This window comes from Gadus chalcogrammus, chromosome 23 (assembly GCF_026213295.1).
Source record: "Gadus chalcogrammus isolate NIFS_2021 chromosome 23, NIFS_Gcha_1.0, whole genome shotgun sequence".
Classification (NCBI taxonomy): Eukaryota; Metazoa; Chordata; class Actinopteri; order Gadiformes; family Gadidae; genus Gadus; species Gadus chalcogrammus.
This window is the reverse complement of record NC_079434.1, coordinates 5,292,350-5,313,047: the sequence shown is the minus strand read 5'-3', so window position 1 is coordinate 5,313,047 and position 20,698 is coordinate 5,292,350. Positions and strand designations below refer to the sequence as shown.

At 45.0% G+C, this 20,698-nt stretch overlaps 1 protein-coding gene across 3 annotated transcripts in view; it reads left to right on the top strand.

Moving 5' to 3' along the window:
- The window catches only part of fars2 (phenylalanyl-tRNA synthetase 2, mitochondrial), a 61,022-nt gene that overhangs the window by 1,843 nt on the left and 38,481 nt on the right, over positions 1 to 20,698 (top strand). For 2 of the 3 annotated variants that reach the window (XM_056584500.1, XM_056584502.1), the window contains exons 2-7: positions 16,957 to 17,309; positions 17,731 to 17,814; positions 18,024 to 18,083; positions 18,283 to 18,451; positions 19,557 to 19,719; positions 20,234 to 20,365. In XM_056584500.1, the coding sequence (XP_056440475.1) occupies positions 16,957 to 17,309; positions 17,731 to 17,814; positions 18,024 to 18,083; positions 18,283 to 18,451; positions 19,557 to 19,719; positions 20,234 to 20,365 (961 nt within the window). Of the gene's footprint in view, positions 1 to 95; positions 159 to 16,956; positions 17,310 to 17,730; positions 17,815 to 18,023; positions 18,084 to 18,282; positions 18,452 to 19,556; positions 19,720 to 20,233; positions 20,366 to 20,698 lie in introns of those variants that run through there. The other variant, XM_056584501.1, reaches the window with a different exon arrangement.

The window sequence follows — 20,698 nt, the reverse complement described above, 5'->3', positions numbered from 1 at the left end:
GATTTTAAATAGATATTTAACATGCAATCGCGAAATAAACAATATTTACATGATATGATTTTTCATAGCATAGTATTCACGCGAGAAATATACTAAGATATTCACAGGCGATTATCGCGTCGTCTAAAAAACACACCAATGCTACTGTGGCACAGAAGGTGAGTTAACTCTTGTAACTGTGATTAATGTATTAACATGCGGAAGAGTTGACATACTATTGTATTCATTTGAGTGAGTGTCCTGTGTGGCGGGTTCGCAGGTTCAGTACATGAGCAGTGATTCCCTGTGTAGTTGTTCTCTTCTCTTTTTATTGATAAGCATGAGCTATGCTAGCAGAAGAAGTGACCAAACTGAGCCTTGCTCTTCACCTCTTATGTGACTGTCAGTGGTCGCCCGCCACACTTATACAGACACAATATTACACGCTTCGCTTTATGTTATTGCCTCCTTATTTTTCGTCATGTGTTTGTCTAGCGTCTGAGATACTATACTTTTAGTTGCGTTCAATGTCGAGCACATTCCATGAGGTAGTAATAGGGTTTAGTATTAAACCCCTGCCTAGTTGCAAATCCCGTATGGTATTAGCCCTGCCATGAAGCAATTTGATGCTAATCAGTCATGTCAGATAAATTCTTAACCAGGGCATGCTCGAAAGGGGAACGAGAAATGATCGGCAATGAAATCAGGCAGTGACATTGTTTAGCGTCACGCTCTCTGTTATATGTTATAGATGGTGCACTGCAGTGCTTGGCAATGCACACATTAGTTCGCATTCCTCATAAGGAAGGAAGGCTGCATTGTTGTCTATTATTGTAGATTGTTGCTTCTTTGCATTGGAGTGATAAGGATACCTTTTGTAGTTTTTGCCCCCAGGTTGACCTTAACTCCCTCCACCTCATGCACCACATGCATTATAAACACATGCAGAAAACATTCAGAACTGTAAATTGTCTTCAGTTATAAACTATGAAAGTGGGTGAGCTGTCTCCCTTACTTTACATGAAGGTTGAATAGACTTTGCTACATAGTAATTGGTTTTTACCTTTTAATAGCTGTGATATCTAATGAATCATACCCTCTTGTGCGCGAAAAATAAATAAATCCTTTAGCAAGGTTAGATTTGTTAGTGACGTGATGAAACGGAACAGCGGTCCCGAAGCTGTGCATCTTGTTTGCAACACTTTTAAATTATTTATAAGTGATGATTAAAAAAAAACTCAACCTACCTGGGGGCCGTTGGAGGTAGAGTCTGGGTCAGGCTGGGCCAGATCAAGTATTCCACAAAAAAGTAGCACAACTGACCCAATGTAAGTTAATGATCGGGCTATAATTAGATCACGTTGGCTATGTAATCGCTGACAACAGGGGACCTTTCGTAGTGGTTGGTGGAAACCGGGACATTTTAGCGTCCTTTGGCTTTTGTCGGGACTCAGGAAACGTAACTCAAAATTGAGACTGTCCCGGCAAAACCGGGACATCTGGTCTCAGCAAAAATGTGCGTTTGACAACAACACGTGGGCCGCACTAACAATAAACTTTGATGTCAAGTAGGGGGCCACAATAATTCATCCCGCGGGCCTCAATTGGCCCCCGGACCGCAAAATTGAGACCCCTGTTGTATACAGTTGGTCTCATACTAAGTAGCTGTTGATAGGCCTGTCCTGAAGATGTACTTTTTGCTAGTAAATAATTGTATCCAAGTACGCTGTGGGCGGGAGTCTTAGTAAAGCTTTACAATCCGCAGCCTGAGGCACAAAGTTATCAGTGAAAATGAAACATAAACGATGGGCCATGCCGCTTCAAGACTCTCTTCTGTGGTTGTCCTGGGACTGTTCGCCATGATCCTCTCTGCCGCGGGGCCAGCTACCACATTGCTTTAAAGAGAAGACCAGTGATAAGTAAATACTCACAACTGTCTACTAGTCGGATCCTGTAATTCAATCCCCCTTATATCCCGCCTAAATACGGTGCCAACCATCCGCACCCCCACTGAGATGACCAGAAAGACTATTTTTGTACAGTGGATGTTTAGCTAGCCCCTTACCAGCATTACCTTGGCTGGGGGTCAAGACCACTCAGCAGTGAAAATATCATCAGACCTGGGATGCTACAGCTCAGGTGAGAGTCAGGTGACAGGTGTTAAAAGGACTCACGTGCACAGTCATGAATACACATATATCACTTACACACATTTGCTAAACCATGCTGATTTAGAACAATCACTTACCACATTGAGCATTTTGTGTGTGTGGTTTGCATGTTTGCCATACACTTTAGTCGTAGATGTGTGAAAGGTCACATGCATATCCTGTTTGCTGATGTCCTACTGGCTTTGCGTGGAAAGGTCAACGGCACCGCTGTGTGTGTGTGTGTGTGTGTGTGTGTGTGTGTGTGTGTGTGTGTGTGTGTGTGTGTGTGTGTGTGTGTGTGTGTGTGTGTGTGTGTGTGTGTGTGTGTGTGTGTGTGTGTGTGTGTGTGTGTGTGTGAGTGAGAGAAGTGTGCCTGCACATTCATGCAGGCACACTTTCATGTCTATGTAAATTTTGTGCGTTGAGAGAGAGAGAGAGATGGGGTTAAGAGAAGAGTTAATTCAACCATTGATTGGCATGTCTTGTTGACGTTTGCGACGCAGCTTTAGTCGGTGTGTGTTGAAATGTTCAAGTGGAATCCACTGATGGACGGCTGAGCATCACAGATGGATCAATAAACAGCTTTATCCCTATGGCTCACCCCTGGCCACCAGAACCAGTCTGGACTTATATTGCCATATTTAGATTAGTTTAAATGAGTCATACTAATATATATATATATATATATATATATATATATATATATATATATATATATATATATATATATATATATATATATATATAAATAATATAGTTAAATTATATAATAATAATAATGTTGATAATCATGATGAAGATTAGTACTGTTTTACACTCACAAAAGGTTGAGTTATAAGTTATATATTTCAATATTCAAAGCGCCTTTCGATTTGCAAAATGCTGCACATAAAAATAAAACAGATTAATGAAATAAAAATGGCAAGATAATTGAAGCAATAATAAACGGAATGAAAAGATATAGTAAAAAATAAATGATTGGGGCAGCAAAACCGAAGTTGGAAATGTCAGTCCAGCCATCTACTACACACGCTTGATGGCATTTTACATCTACGTGATAAAATGGGGGATCTGATTCGGCAAGCCTAATCTCCTCCTATAACAAGCTACACAAATAAAATAGAGGACTTTAATGAAAGTGTGTGTGGACGCACACGCTTGTGTCTGCACCAGCGAGTGTGTGTGTGTGCATTATGTTTTATATCTCATGTCAGGATGGTAACAAATGTCTCTTGGCAGACTTTGGAGGAAACCATTTAGTTTTAACTTCTCTATTTGGCCGAATCGTAAAGCTGCCCCACCTGGTGTTGGACCTGAGTGTGACATGCGTAATGGTCCGTGCCAGTGGCCAAACTAAGTCCTTCTCTTTCTTTCTGTCCCTTTCTCAGGAGATTCTCGACTTTTGCCTTAAAGGTCCAGTCAGTTTGTACAATTTAGTTGCATCTAGTGGTGAGGTTGCACATTTCCACCAACTGAATCCCCCCTCATCGCGTTCCTTGATAGAATTACGAATTGTAATGAATTAGTTAGTCTGTAAGTTAAATTACAGCTCATAGTTTAGAAGTTAAGGCCCTGTTACATTGAATGCGATTGTTTGTTGAGATTGTTTTCCATCGTAGATAATCCTAGAGAGGGTTAAGCTTCTAGGACACTTAAAATATAAAGTCTCAAAGTCAAAGTCAGATTTATTGTCAACTACAACAAATGTAAAAAGACAAATAGAATAACTGAAATTTTCTTTGTCTCTTACCCTTGATGCATTAAGTATAAAGGATAAAATGTGGTAAAATAAGATAAGTGATATTTACAATAAATTAATTCTAAATAGTCTGGAATAGTGCAAGGTAAGCAAAACAATACGGTATCGATAAATAAAGTAAAAAAATAAGTAAAATGTTGGGGAATCTTGGGGGCAGATGGGAGGGGGTTTCAGAGACCAGAGTTCGTGGGGGCAGAGGCGGTGGAAGGGAGAGAGGGCAGAGAGTTGATCTTCCGAACAGCCTGGTGGAAAAAAACAGTTTCCCTGTCTGGTGGAGCCGGCACGGAGGCTGCGGCACCGTCTCCCAGATGGCAGTAGGCTGAAGAGGCTCTGTGAGGGGTGGCTGGGTTCACCCACGAGACGTGTGCGATCATTTGTCCTGGGCTTCGTCTGGCCACTGGTTGATTTGAACATAGGTGTCCGAGAAAGGGTTACGTTTCTCGGACCCTTGTAGAAGAAAGCCAGGGTGTGCTCGGAACATCGCTCATTGTAATGCTCCTACAAGGTAGTAGAAGAAGTATCACAAATGGGTCGTAGCTATGGGGATAACACGCCCCTTACTCCTATAACTCTTAGCCCAAAACGCATTTTTAAGAGGCGCTCTCTCCAGAGCAGTCCGTTCCGTTCTGTGTTTCAGTTGAAACATGGCGGGCAGTACAGCATGGGTGCCTCCAAGGAGAAGAACCCGCTCCCTGAGATAAAGGGTTCATTTTAAGGTAACGAAAAACACAACCATGATAAAAACAGACCTTTCTACCGAGTCCCTTCCGCCAGATGCCGCTAAATTATTCACACTGCACCTTTAAAGCATTTGAAGGACAACAGTTAAAGGACAACATCTTCAGCCAATCGGATTAACTTAATTTACGTTAAATTAATCCAGTCGAAGAACAGCATCAAACAGCACATGTCTTTTCCACTGATAAAAATCCAGCAGTGCATTTACATTTGTGTTTCATGGGTTTTATAACATCCAAAAATCCAGTGCGGTTTAACGTCTAGGGGTCTGTATCACACTACTTTGACCGAGGAAGTTGCATTTGGGCATTTTTGTCAAGTTCTGACGGGGCTACAGCTGATGGTATGGCTGCCTACTACCGCTTTTGGGCGCCATGGCTTTGTCATCATTACTACTGCCAGCCCTGCTGCACAGGATGGACACCGTTTACTGGGCTTAGTAAGCACTACTAACAGGGGGCCTTATTAAAAAAATACAACCAGCAGCAAACGCGTCCCTGAACACTGTTGTAAGTGTCCTGAATGCAGACTGCACATGGGCGAATGAACTAGAAAAAATAAGTTAACTCTGCATGTCGACTGGGATTCAATCATCCATGTGATATTTGGACCAATTTGTGGCAGGCTGCAGAACTCGTATTACCGTTAGCTCTGGAGTATTGCAGTAACTGCCACATGCACACACAGACACACACACAGACACACACACACACACACACACACACACACACACACACACACACACACACACACACACACACACACACACCGGTTTATATTGTTAGCCCCTTGTTCAGAATCAGAATGTTCCCTTTCTTACTTGTAAGTTCTGCCTCATGCTAACTTTAATCAGGTCTGTAAACCTGATTAATCAGGGATCTGAGCCATGGTCATAAGGCGCTGAGCTTTATGGGGAGTTGAACTGAAATTAAAATGATTTGCCCAGGGCAAAGGCACATTTCTCTGAAACCGTTAGACCGAATCCCAGTGATTACAGAATTGATAATACAGAATATATACAAGCAACATATTTTTGTCATCACAAAAATGCCATCAGTCTGATGATTCGATTCATTTATTTGATTATTTTGGTATTTTGGTGAAATATTATCCAAGAGAACACTCATATGGCAGAAACTGAAATAGTGTTTTTCTCTTATGTCTTTGGTGGACAAACCCCCCGCGCCCTGTGAGTCCCTACAACACTTCTGGCAGTGTTTACTGCCCTACTCCCAAGACACTGAGCTAGTGATTTGTAGATCCACTTTGCCACACAGCAAACTGTTATTTATTTTGTCAATCTTTTCCTCTTGCTCATTCTTTTAGTTTTTCTGATCATGTCTTTCTTCTCTCTCTCACTCACTCAGTCACTCACTCACTCCCATTTTGTGTCTCACTCTCTCACTCTCTATCGGTCTCTCTATCTTCCCCTTTTTCACCCACTTTCCTCTCCCAGCCTGTCTCCCTCCTCTCTCCCCTCCACCTATTCATGTGACCACCCGTCTATCCCTCAATCAGTCCATCCATAATATATATATCCACGTCAGACACACTGCGTTGACTTCTGCCTGTTCACTTCACTGCCTGTTGTGTTCAACATAGTTTGTCTATTGCACAATTATTCACTATTGTCATGCAGGCCATTACCGCCGCATTATTTTGCTCACCATTACAATTGCCGGCAGGTGCTTTTAACTTTTTGAACCCCCCCCCTCCCCCCGACTTTCTGTCGCTGTCCGCCCATCAAGGGTTGTGTAACCTATAGCCATTGGTTTTGCCCTCATGGCAAATTGCTATCATTGTGACTACATGCCAACCCCCCTCCCCCCAACCCCAGGGAGCCCTGCAAGACAACTCCCTTCTTATTAGAGGTACCCGTGGTGGCTACCATGGCGACAGTGCTGGTCCCGTCCTCACCATCAAGGATGAAGTCCGCGTCGGGAGATCTGTCGTTACGCTGGACTCTCTGACACACCAACAGCATCGTGCTGACATACCAGCTACACGCGCATCATGTCATAAAAAGTGGGTTTAGAGGAGAGAGACTCATGGGAGAGTTGGAGAGATGGAGTGGGAGAGGAAGAGGGAGAGAGAGTGAAGACCGGAGCAGGAGGTAGGGGAAGTGCGAAATCGTTACTTCCCTCAGAAATAGGTCTAATTTGAAAATACCTCTTCAAGGTCTTTTTCAAATTTGATATAAACATTTTATTTTCAATTGACCTACTTAAAACGGCTATAATAATTGGTATGATTCACACTTGTTGGTTGTGTGCTGTGTATGTGCTCCTCGATAGACTCAGTTCAAAGAGGTGCAGTGACCTTTGCTCTGTTCAGCGGTTTCATGTAAACTTGGTTCCAATTGTAAAATGATTTGCATATAGATGATAGGAACATTACGGCCTCCTTTGTTTTTGGGACATACATTCCTGCCCTAAATTGATGATTTGGTTAATCTAGATCTCTTGTTTGTCCAAAGCATCATTGAGATGAGCTTGCGTGCTCAGGCAAGTCTCATAATTCATAATTTAAATGCGAGTCAGCCACCTGTGTGTGTTTGTCTGTGTGTGTGTGTTACTTTTCCTGCTGCTTATTCCATTTGTTTGCAACAAGTAATATTTATGTCCTGCATAATAATTTGCATTAATGTGGAAATAAATCCATTAATGTGTGTGTGTGTGTGTGTGTGTGTGTGTGTGTGTGTGTGTGTGTGTGTGTGTGTGTGTGTGTGTGTGTGTGTGTGTGTGTGTGTGTGTGTGTGTGTGTGTGTGTGTGTGTGTGTGTGTGTGTGTGTGTGTGTGTGGTCGGCAACTCTGTATGTGTATGTATATAATGGTCGATGAGTGTGTTTGTTTGTGGTGTGGGTGGATGGGTGGCAGCATAGATGTATTTTGGTAAACAAGTATGTGTGTTTGCACGTGTACTTTTAATCTCCAACTTGTGTTCTTTTTGTCTCTCCCCCAGCATACGTTTACTCCCAACACTGCCAAGATTCCAACTCCCACACAACCACACACACTCCACAAATATGAAGATAACTCCACCAGGACCTAAACAATCCATATGCACAAACGTCCACATTTATACTTGCACTTGCTAAAATGGAAAAATACATTTTGAATTAGAATAGGTGCATTATTAGGATATTCCATTCCCAGTTCCAGCAAGGTTGTACTGGGTCTGATCCCTTATGCCCACAGCTTACCCTGTAAACATCCTTGAGCAAGATACCAACCCCTAACTAAATTGTTAACAAATAAAATGGTAAATACATCATTAGCAAAGGATTTCGGACTTTGCTGCAGACTTCAGGATAGAGGTGTGTGGGTGTGTGTGCGTGCGTGCGTGTGTGTGTGTGAGTGATGTCAGTAGGACACACGCCCTCTGAACAGCGTGTTTCCGTGGTAACAGGTGGTTGCAGGTGGACAGGTGAACAGTATTGCCCTTGCCAAGAGGCACAGGGGAAGGAAGTCATGAATGGGCTTATCATTCTCAACGTCTCCTTTGCCAACGGCAGTCACCTCATTTATTCTGTTAATCGGTTTCTGTCCAATGCTGTATGTTTATGAAAGAGCTGGCTGTATTTCTGTGTAGAAAGTAAAACATTTGACCAACTGTTTGAGTTCACCATGTTTAAAGGGACTAGATGTAAGAATCAGAAATTCCTTCTCATTACTGGCCCCTTTAGCCACTAAGTGAACTGCATCCTGCTCGAGCTGTTGCTCTCAGAGCTTGTGAGCTCTGTGGGTTGAGAAAATGACAAACATAAACTAATGTCAGTTAATATTATGCATAAATATTACCCATAAACAGACAATGGGAGTGGCGCGATGGATACAAATCACATCAAATTTACAAATTAAAAAGTTATGAAAGGACACTTTTTCCTGACTATCTCCATTCAAATATGATAGAAAGTAGCCCACAGGCTGTTCTACGTAATGGCGAGGATCGGGGAAGGTGTCCTTTTGAAGTTAAATTACAACCCTTGTTCATAAATTCACCATTTAAAGCTATTGATGCGTGTTCAAATCCTGCACAGTAGCTTCTTCTTCGTCTGTTGTTCTTTGGCTCGTTAGCGGCCCAGGATGCACCTGTGCGCCCACGCGTAGCGCATGTGTGAGCACATCGGGGTCCTCCGAACCGGTTGGAGAGCGGGGATTAGGCCAGGGCTCAGGTGTGTGTGTGTGTGTCTGTGTGCGTGTGTGTGTGCGTGTGTGCGTGTGCGTGTGTGTGTGCGCGCCTCATGTGCCTACAAGTACTTTTTTATGTTTCCTGTTGGTCTGCAAAAAAATGGAGCGTGTTTTCAAAGGATGGGGCTAGAGGAAACCAAAAAAACCCGAGACCACCGACAGTGATTGATTCCAGATCAGCCCCAGCCGTCCCTCCGGTGGGAGGACTTGTTACGGGTCAATAAGCGGACCCATAATTCCCAGCGTGTTCAAAACCGAGCGCAGGGCTGCCGGCACCCGGGGCTCTTTGGTGTGTTGGACTATAAAGAACCGCCGCAGTGGCGTCCTTCACAGCTGCCTTTCTTAAGAACAGAGGAGGGTGGGGGGGAGGGGGGAGTGGCCTGAGAAAAGTGAAAGAATGAATTAACAAACCTCTTTTTAAGTTTTGCACACCGCTAGACACCGGTAGGGATGTACTGGAATAAATTACTTGTTCAAAGTGACAACCGTGTGGGTGTGTGTGTAGGTGTCTGTGACGAGTCTTCTCCCAGAAATACCGGTGTGTGCCGGTGGGCCTGCCCAACTGAGGCACACCTTGCTATTTATGACGAGGAGAGCTATATGCGGGATGGAATATGCATATCTTGTGCTATCCTGGATCACGCGCACACACACACGGCAAGTGCGTATCGATGCACCTCTGCTATAAACAGAAAGATGATTGAGTGGGTGGTAGGAATGGGTTTTGACTAGATGTAATTTAAACCATCCAGTAAGTAAGATCCCACTTAAAGACACTAATTGTCTTTAAGTGGGATCCAGTTCCTCATGTGTTTGTAAGCAAAGTCGGCCAATGACTCTGATACTCCAAATCTGTGTGTGTGTGTGTGTGTGTGTGTGTGTGTGTGTGTGTGTGTGTGTGTGTGTGTGTGTGTGTGTGTGTGTGTGTGTGTGTGTGTGTGTGTGTGTGTGTGTGTGTGTGTGTGTGTGTGTGTGTGTGTGTGAGTGAAAGATAGATGGATGGAGAAGGGCAGAGAGAGGGAGAGAGAGCCTTCTCACAGAAAAAATATATGCAATCGACAATGTGTGGAAGAGCTTGCACATCTGTGTTGCGTGTGTGTGTGTGTTCGGTGTTTGTGTGCATGTGCCCATGTGCATGTGGGCAGACGAGGCATGCATATATACATATTTTATGAATGTGGTCTGGGTGTGCATGTGTGACTAAGTTATTGCCTGTGTGTGTGTGTGTGTGTGTGCTAACCACGTGTGTTTGATGAGGTGCCATAGTGACATACAGTGAAGGAAAACAAATTGAATCTGTGTGAAGCGGGGAGGCACAGAGAGCTGCAGTCTCCGCACTTATGCGGCCTCCATAAAAACCTCCCCCTTCGTAATGTCATCCGTCTCTCTCCCTCTCTCTCTCTATCGCTCTCTCACCACGTCTATCTCTCTCTCTCTCTCTCCCCACGTCTATCTCTCTCGCCAGTCCCTCTACCCCTCTCCCTCCCAGGTTCCCTCTCACTCCCTCGTTCTCCCTCAGCCTCTTTCGCTCCTACTGTATACTAATCAGACAGCAATCCTCTTGCTCTTCCTCTCTCCAATTTCCTTTTGTTTTGCTGCCGTCTTTCCCCTGTACTTCTCTCTTCGTACCTCTGTTCTCATCCTCTCCTCTCTGAAATTCTCATATCCTTCTTCTCCTCCCCTCCCCTCCTCTTCCTCCTCATCCTCCTCTCCTGTACGGCCCTCTCTGTGATTCCCCTCGCCCCTCAGCTCCTGGCTCCTCATGCACATGTATCCCTGGGTATTACAAGGCCCTCTCTGCGTTTGGTGTTTGAGCATTACATTAGCGGTACATCCCTGTGCGTGCGTGCAGGCTATGATCTGATGCTCGCTGCGCCCTGGCTTCCAGAGGCGCCCACGGTGTGCAAGAGGCTGACATGCTACTCTGAGAACTTAAACCGACCACGGTGTCTCTGTGTCCCTATGAGAGAGAGAGAGAGAGAGAGAGAGAGAGAGAGAGAGAGAGAGAGAGAGAGAGAGAGAGAGAGAGAGAGAGAGAGAGAGAGAGAGAGAGAGAGAGAGAGAGAGAGAGAGAGAGAGAGAGAGAGAGAGAGAGAGAGAGAGAGACCCCTGATTACATTACCTGATTACGAGACGTGCTCGCGCTATGCGTGAGCACGCTATGCGTGAGCACGTAGCGCTAGTCATGCTCGCAGCAGAGTCATATTACGTATATTTTTGGTTGTTTAAAGCTAAGAAGTGTGATGCTGCTGACAATATTGGTGTGGCGGAACCCATCTGTGGCTGATGGTCTTCTCCTCCGGGCTCGTCTGGCCTGGCCAGCACGGTTGTGTAATTGACAGGCAGAGTGGGCAGTGGTGGAGGACCGTGGGTGGATACAACCTTGGTTAAGCAACTGGACAAAAGGGTCGACACAGGCCCGGGACCTGTCATGTTGAGATGTCCACAACAGCTGCTGAGGTTGTTAGTTGTGCTACCAGCCATAGCAGGCCAGGACTGATCTAATTGGCTTTGGGTTTCTCTTGCTGTAACATGTAAGATAATAAACATGTTGGTAGGGTGTATGGATTGGCAGACGGATCCTCTTCAGCTCCTGCCCACAACTATGATGGGCTGAACAGTTCATTATATGTATATACAGTTCATGATGTAAATATCACGGTATCACGAGTTTTGCTTGCTTCTGTGGCGCACAGAAGCAACACCCGTGGGGTGGGACAAGCTTTTTGCCAACATCGTCACAAAGGGCTGGCGTGTTAGCCCTTCTCCCTTTTTAAAAGTTTGAATGGGTCGTGGTTATCATTATCATGCGTCGCACTACAGCATTGTTCAATACATGATCCTGATTGGTCAATAACGTTCCAAGGGTTTGGGTTCTTTTTCAGTAACGGGCCACCTCTGCCTTTTAACACTCCTGATCAATATGAAGTCAAATCTAACTATCAAGCAGATGTTTCCCTGACAATGGATAAACAATATGCAGAATAATACATATATTTTTGCTGATTAATTCAATCAAGAAATATAACATTCTAGATTCAATCAACTGATAAGTTTTCCTCCGGTTTTGGTGCGGCCACATTACAGACATCAATAACTGCCTAACCAATGCCAGGCTGGTAGTAATTGCAAAACAAAAACGGAAATCTCAGGACCCTTTGGTGAGGCTAGGTGGGCCCAGTCTGCTGGAGCGGCCCTCGTTCCCTGGTCCTACTGGGCCTGACCCAGAGCTGGCTCTGTGTGCTCTGCTGCCCAGCTTAAGGCTGGTTAGGCCTTCCATCACCAGGCTCCCAGGGCCTCATATGTCAGCATTCACAATCTGTCTGACAATAAAAGCACTCGCTGCCACCCACCGCTGCCCCATGTCGGCCGTAACTCTTCAGACATGCACAGCATTAGAAAACCCACGGCAAAAAGACAGCCTTATAGTTGAGGTCAATAAAGGGAAGCGTTCCCCCTCTTTCAGGGGGGCTGAGGGATGCGTCTGTATGAAGGATTTAGTTGTTGATGGAAGGATATTGGTAGGGGCAATTTTTACATGGAATAATATATATACTTAACAATTTGTGTCTTGGCAAAAATTAATTCATAAAACATGAGTGTCCCAGTGTGATTATGGTTTGGAAAGTACAACACTTAAACTTTAACAAGGAAAGAGATCAGGAAACTGCTGAATAAAGTTTAAGACCTTTTATTTAGAACTTTAATAAAGTGCTACAGAAGCCGAGCTGGTCCGCAGAACTACTGCTTTTCCAGCTTCGGCAAACAGTTTTTATTGTCTCGCTCTGTGATTCCTCCCACAAGCCCCAAGCCCGGGCTGTGATCAAACGATTCCCATACATGAGTTCAACTTCAACCCACTTCCGTTGTTTCCGTTATCTTCACGGCCTTCAAGCACAACATGGTTTGCCGTGTATTGGTGGCAAACCTGTCATTCAGTTCCCCTCATCCTTTGACCTCGCCTTCGCTATCCATCAAAGAACACTCAGTCCCCCTCATCCTCTAACCTCCCCTACCTTATCCATTCCTTTCACACTTTTTCTATCCATTAGGTTGTCTCGATCTCCTCGTAGAGTTATATAATATAATATAAGGAGTATTAGTACATTATGTGGGTACAGAACGTAGAATGATCTTTCTAAGAAGCAAGATTCTCTGGAGGAGACTAACCAAAGACTGTTTTTCTATGCTTATCTTATTCATATAGCAAATAGTGCAAGATAATGGTTATAGTCCTTCTAGGATTTAGAACAATTCTCCCACACATAAAGTCATTTTGATCACTGGATGCACACAGTTGATTCCTGGAAAAAGTGAACCAAGTTTGCCCCCGTAATTAGAAGCCCATATTAAGATTGTATTTTATGATCTTAAAGTGGGTCAAAAGCCGCCAGGAGAGTGTAGTCAGTGGTCAGGCGGTCTGACAGCCATGTGGCCCTGCGTTCACCCCACGTCTACCTGTAGGCATCACTGAGCAAGAAGCCTCATTCAAACTAGCTCATTCATGGCATTTATTTGGAAAAATACATAAATAATTTAAACTAATAACGACCAAGAGTAAATGTATGCATTTCCTTTGGTTTTCGCATCTGCGAAAACCACTGAATAATAAAAACACACAAAAAAACTAAATGGCCGCAATCTGCTTGTTGCTCGGCCCGGGGGCTGGAAGAGGGGCGTGGCCTCCTTGGGGTGAGGAGCAAGGGACATCTTCTATGACTCCTTCCTGGTCATGCCTCTCTTCCTGCAACGGCCATCCTTCCATTAGCGCCCTGCGCTGCTTGCCGCCCCTCCGTTTGACCACGCATCACAAAATGGCGTTGCAGAGAAAGCCCATATCCCCCCCCCCCCCCCCCCCCCCCCCACTGACCACTGCTGAGTCATCCGAGAACCCCTGCAGATGACTCTGCAATTATGGGATACCTGCAAAGGGGAGGGGGGGCCGGGTTCATTTCATCAACTGTCAATTTCACTTTATTCCCGCAGCCCTTAATCACAGCTACAAGTCTGGGACTCACACACGCACACACTCACGCAGACACGCGCACACACACGCACATACATCACTGCACACTCGCCAAGCATAAATAATGCCGCTTTCTTCAGGCCTGAAGCCACTGTTTTAATGAAGAAAGAAAAACACAACATGAAAGTCTCAACATTTTGACACATCGGTACTCCTGTTTCAGGAACCGGGAATGTTGAGGCGTCAATTACCTTCTTTGTTTGACAAGTTGGTTCTCCAGCTGACAATTTGATGACATCGTTGATATTATGACTTTATGTCCTCATATGTTCATTACCTCTCTCTCTCTCTCTCTCTCTCTCTCTCTCTCTCTCTCTCTCTCTCTCTCTCTCTCTCTCTCTCTCTCTCTCTCTCTCTCTCTCTCTCTCTCTCTCTCTCTCTCTCTCTCTCTCTCTCTCTCTCTCTCTCTCTCTCTCTCTCTCTCTCTCTCTCTCTCTCTCTCTCTCTCTCTCGCTCCGACAGATATATTTCCTCTAGCCTTTCCTTTGTTTCTCTTCCTCACTCTCTGTCTCTCACACACACACACACACACACACATTCTCCTCTCTCCCTCATTCTCTCTGCCTCTCTCTCTCTCTCTCTCTCTCTCTCTCTCTCTCTCTCTCTCTCTCTCTCTCTCTCTCTCTCTCTCTCTCTCTCTCTCTCCCCATATCTCTGGCTCTGTCTCTCCCTCTATCTCTCTCTCTCTCCCTCTCTCTATTTCTCTGCAGTAAGTAATTTATCACCTCTCTCCATCTGAATGTCATTTTTAGAGGATGAATGAATCCCCCTCCCTCAAGCCACTCTTGGTGTGTGTGTTAATGTATACGTGTTTGTGTGTGTGTGTGTGTTTGCGTGCACTCTTGCACAGGCATATGTGCGTGTAGGTGTTTGTGTATGTGTCAGCATGCACTTGCACAACACTGGCACCCACACATATGTGATATATACCACCTCCTAAAACTGTGTTGACCTTGGCAAACACTCTGTTTTGCGGCATCATATTTCCCGGCCACCATGTGGAAATTATCTACACCTTTTGTTTTTTTAGTTGAACAGAATACAGATATTTGGCTGCTGTGACCTGGGACGAAGGTATCACTTTGCCTGGAGCTCGCAGTGTTTGCTATACGCAGCCAGCGATTTGGAGGGCTGTAGAATGTTTGTCCTTGGATGCCTTTGGAAACCAACAGCACTTTATGTCATGGCGGGCTAATACCACGACAACACCGCTTGTTTGTTTACACACACACACACACACACACACACACACACACACACACACACACACACACACACACACACACACACACACACACAGGACCCACATGTGGGAGGCATCGCTCGCACTGTATAAATATTACATTTCGTGTTTTGGCATTTGTAATAATCCACCAGAATTGGTGTAGTGCTCATTTTGAACTTTGTGCTGTCACTGGTAGACCCCTAGTTAGTGCGCTAACTGCACACTGTGTGTGTGCCTGTGTGAACACTGGTCTTTATGAACGCGTACGATCATGTGTGCATGCCTTTATGGATTCACTAAGTATTGTATCATACTGCACAAAGGCAGTATAATACAATAGCAGTGTAAAGGCAGATGTAAAAGTTTTATGGATCTCGGAACAATAATCCATTTTACTGCAATGCCACTGCAATGCAACACCTCTTGTCTTGGATAGAGGATCTTGTTTGTGTGTGTGTGTGTGTGTGTGTGTGTGTGTTTGGGTGTGTGTGTGTATGCACGTGTGTGTGTGTGCGTTCTATCTGCGTAACTTAAGGGCCTTAGCGTCTGTGCGAGTGTGTGCGTGTGCGTGCCTGTGTGTCTGCGAAAGGACAAAGATTTGAGGTGAACTGATAAAAGGCAAGTTCTCTTCTTCTCCCCACCCCACCCCCTCCAAGCTCCTAGTCTCCTAAGGCCTAAAGGAATCAGATGAAAAGCAAACTGACGGAAGGCTCCAAGGACTTAAAACGTAGGAAATTAGGAGACAGCGAAACAATAGAAATGGAAGGATGGTTAAGAGATGAAACAGATGAGAGAGCGGACAGCAAATAGACTGACTGACTGACAAAGAAGTGGTTATTAAATGACTTTACCTTTGCCTTGCGCACACCAGGGACCAACTCTTCCCCATGCGAAAATATGAATTGCAAGCAGAATTGAGTCCAGCATGCCAAAATTGCAAAATATGTGTGACTGGGCCAATTGTGTTGAAGACGGCCCCCCAGCGGTGATTGCACAATGGAGTCCATCTCAGTTCTGAACCATGTAATACAGAAAAATGTATAGCTGAGCCACAACATTCAATCCTAAAGTCAAGAAAAAAATGTGCAAAGAAGACTGTCTGAAACTCTTTGGCTTATATCAACCTTACTTTCACACGTGTGAAAGTGTTTGCGAAAGTGTGTTAGTGTGTGTGTGTGTGTGTGTGTGTGTGTGTGTGTGTGTGTGTGAGAGAGCGCTGCTGCTGGGCGGTGCCAGTGGCTCTCCCCTCAGCTCACCTCCAGTGAGGGGCTGATGTCACTGCAGCTGACAGCTCTGATTAACGTCCGACCGCGACTCCCTGTCCTCGGCCCCCGTCTTGCTGCGCCGCGCGCTGGCGCCCTGATGATTTGTGGTTCTGGCGTCCCGCAGCTCATTTGCATGCATTGACCTGGCAAAGAAAGGGGGGCCTGGGGGGGGGGGGGGGGGTGTGGCAGCTTGTTTAATCGTTGTTTTGTTTTGGTGTAATGTATCTCTTTCGTATGTCGGGGTTCATCCTGTCGGTTGGCGTCGGACCACTGGGGTATGGTGTTCTTGTCCCCATGGTAACCGCCCACTCCCACTGAGATCAGGGGCTCGGATCTCAAGAGGGACTTCAGATTGTTTAACAAACGTTGAACAAATCTGACCCTTCTGATTATCACTTTTGTAGTTTACAATGTTTTCATAACACAAAATTAGTCTCACTCCAATTCTAACCTTATGGATTATGCCCACACAAATATGGGAAACATTGTCAATAATAACAATAATGATAAGTCACTGCATTTGCCCAGCGCTGTGAACAACAAAAGCAATTGTGGTTTATTTGTTTAACGATTCATAAACGCTACAACAAACCATCAATTTTTTTCCCTCTCTTTTATTTGCAGCTCCATGGGCCACTAGCGATGGGAATACAGACCCGGACCCTACCGTGGCTCCTCCCCTTCCTGCACTCCTCCCCCCGTCATGTGGCCCATCGACGCTCATTCAAACTTTCAGCCAATGGCATCCTGCCAACACACAGCCACACCCTCCTGTGTCGCCATTTTAGCAACGGCAGCTCTGCTGCCCAGCCTGTGATTGGTCAAGACTCTGTGGAGGTCCTAGGCCACACCTACCCCCGCGATGACGTCACCAATATTACACCCAAGATCCTGGCCAAAGTTGGAAGGAATCTCCACAATCAATCCCATCATCCTCTCTGGCTCATCAAGGAGAGGATCAAAGACCATTTCTATGGGTGGGTCAGCGTTACAGAGGGTTCGATTTGGCAGTGCGGAAATCGTCTGCCAAGAAAGGTCCAAATCCATCGTGTGAACAGCCCTGTTTGTTAGCAAACTGTTGCTGAATGATTCATCAGCCAAACATTCCAGCAGTCCTTAATAAATCATGCGTTGATGCTGATTGTATTTGCAGTGCTGAGGGGCGTAATCTCAGCCCCTGGCAGAGCATGGCATTAACAGGGCCAGGTTCAGGGGTTTGATTCCCGCCGATGCTGCTGGGACCAAGGCTCCAGCAAATGGGGATATCCAATCAGAGATAGACTGTCTTTATATGTGCTATACAAATTACAAGTGACAGTATCGGACACACGATGCCTGCACATATCAATATTCAATCCCAATTAAGCTCCTGTCCGCCACTGTCCATCTCTTCCGCAGCGCCTATACCGGTCGTGGGAACCCCTTGTTCTCGGTCCATGACAACCTGAGTCCTGTTGTTACCACCGAGCAGAACTTTGACAGGTGAGTACGTTCCACCGCTCCCGAATGCTCTGAGCGATGGTTCAGCGGGAACGAAACATGGTTCGTTTTCACCTAAATGTGTGATTTAACTGTTATTTCTGAACTGTGAGTGTCAGTGCATAGACTTGAACAATCCTGCTTATTGAATATAAGGATGTTGAATCTTCTGAAAAATGGCTTCATTTCTGACTCATCTGTTTGATTGACAGCCTTCTGATCCCAGCTGATCACCCCAGCAGGAAAAGAGGCGACAACTACTTCCTGAACAGGTGTGCTTCTGACCGACTGCCGTTAACCAGACACCAGAAGTTTAATTTCTACTTCTTTTTTATTTAATTCATTAATGTGTAACTCGATTAATGTCCCTTTTTATTTTAGCTAGCCCAACATCGTAAGGTATTAATATTGCGATAATGTACATATGAGTGTATATATATTATATTTATATTTCTTACTTTTCACCTCCAGGACTACGATGCTCCGTGCACACACATCTGCCCACCAGAGGGAGCTAGTGAGGTCGGGCCTGGATAGGTTCCTATTGGCTGGAGATGTATACAGGCGGGACGAGATCGATGCCACTCATTATCCCGTCTTCCATCAGATGGAGGGCGTTCGGCTGTTCACTAATCATGAGGTTGGAGCGTGTTGATGTTTGATGTTGTGTTGACATTTCCATGCTTTTACCTTCATTATTTTCCAAAAAACAAAATATTTGCAACAGGAGACTTTCCAATGTTTTTTTGTTTTTTTCCCATCCGGCAAAGAGAACATTAATACGATAAGGCATGAAACAAGCATCAATGACAACCCAAGTGTTGTCATTCGAGATACGCTGGTGCATCAAGGTTTACCTCCAATGCGGTACACTAGCCCTGGGAGACCATCCAGATACTCAACTTGCAGATCTGCCTGGTCTCACAAGCCCAGTGCTAGGACTCAATCGATGTCTTGGAGCCAACCTGCTGTCATGCTCTTTAAATGTTGACCTTTTTTATTCAGAATTTCACGATCATAGCCCAAGGCTTTCCCTAAAAATCTTTTTTACTGCAAACCAGATTGCAGTATAATAACGGCACCATGTTGGTTTTGTACTTTATCTTTCACACAGTAGTACGCAGTACTACTTGAACAGATTTCAAGTACTATTTATTAAATTGGGTAATCAATCCTCAGGTTGCTATAATCAAATAACACAGATTGACTGATTGGTAGACCCGATACAAACATTGTTGCTGTCGTTGTTTCAGCGGGAATGAGGGCTGTAAAAATATAAACACCATATTGTTGACCAAAATGGTAACATGTCAACTCGTGTTAAGGACCAAAAAGCTAGCAAGTCACCTCATGTTAATAAACAACATGCTAGCATATCCTCATGTTAATAAACAAAATGCTAGCATTTCCTCACATGCTAATAAACAACATCATGTTAATAAACAATTTGCTAGCAGGTCAACTCATGTTAATAAACAATGTGATAGCCCTTCACCTCCTGTTAATAAAAAACATGCTAGCACATCACCTCATGTTAATAAACAATATGCTAGCCCGTAAACTAATGTTAATAAACAATATGCTAGCACGTCACCTCATGTTAGGAAACAACAACATGCTACCACGTCATCTCACGTTTATAAACTTCATGGTAGCATATCACCACATGTTAAGGACCAACTTGCTAGCATGTCACATGTTAATTAACAAGGCGGTCACACGCCGCTGTGCGTTTCATTCCACAGCTGTTCTCGCGGGTGGAGAACGGCGAGGACCTGTCTCTGTTTGAGGCGGGCGGCAGACGCACGGCTCAGAAGCAGCAGTGCCACACGCTGGAGGCCGTGAAGCTGGTGGAGCACAACCTGAAGAGCACCCTGAAGCGGCTCGTCACCAGTCTGTTTGGGAAAGGTGAGCACAGCTGCTGCTGGGTTTGGCTGGTGGTCTGGTGGGTGGGTGGGCCAGTGGGTCAATGGGCCGGTGGGTCAATGGGCCGGTGGGTTGATGGGTTGGTTCAGGTGGGTTGATGGGTTGGTTCAGGTGGGTTGGTTGGATGGTTGGTTTGTTAATTGTTCTTTTGATGATGGAGCTTTGCATTTAAGCTTTTTCTTATTGCTCTGCTCTCCTCTATTGTGTGATAATGTTTTGGATTAAATTAGTGTTTCTTATGTGGTGTTGTATGTGTGTTGTTTTATTGCATTTTATTGTATAGCAGTATATGCTGCTCGTGTTTCGGCCAGGTCTCTCATGTCAAAGAGATGTTGAATCTCCATGAGACCAACCCGGTGTATTAAAGGTTCAACATTAACTTAAGTTGTTGCCTGACTTGTCTTTCGTCTAATCTTCACCTCCTTCCTCTTTAATGTGTTCTGTTCTCTCCTCGCCTCCTCTTTCTTTCCCTGTATTCTCCTCCTCCTCCTCTCAGATCTGGAGGTGAGATGGGTGGACTGCTACTTTCCCTTCACACATCCCTCCTTTGAGATGGAGGTGCGTTTCCGTGGCGACTGGCTGGAGGTTCTGGGATGTGGAGTCATGGAACAAGAGCTCGTCAACTCAGGTCAGACACACACACACACACACACACACACACACACACACACACACACACACACACACACACACACACACACACACACACACACACACACACACACACACACACACACACACTCTCCCTCACACACACACACACACACACAAACACAAATTATGCATGTCACACACTCACACACGTCAATCATGGTCTTTATTTATTAATGAAAGGTTACTCTCAAACCGCCACAATATCATAACTCCAGCGTTTAAGGCTGCTACACACTCGGCCAACCGTTGGCCATTTGAAACGTTTGGAAACATGCGGACGGTGTCCGTTCCGATTCAACATTCAAAG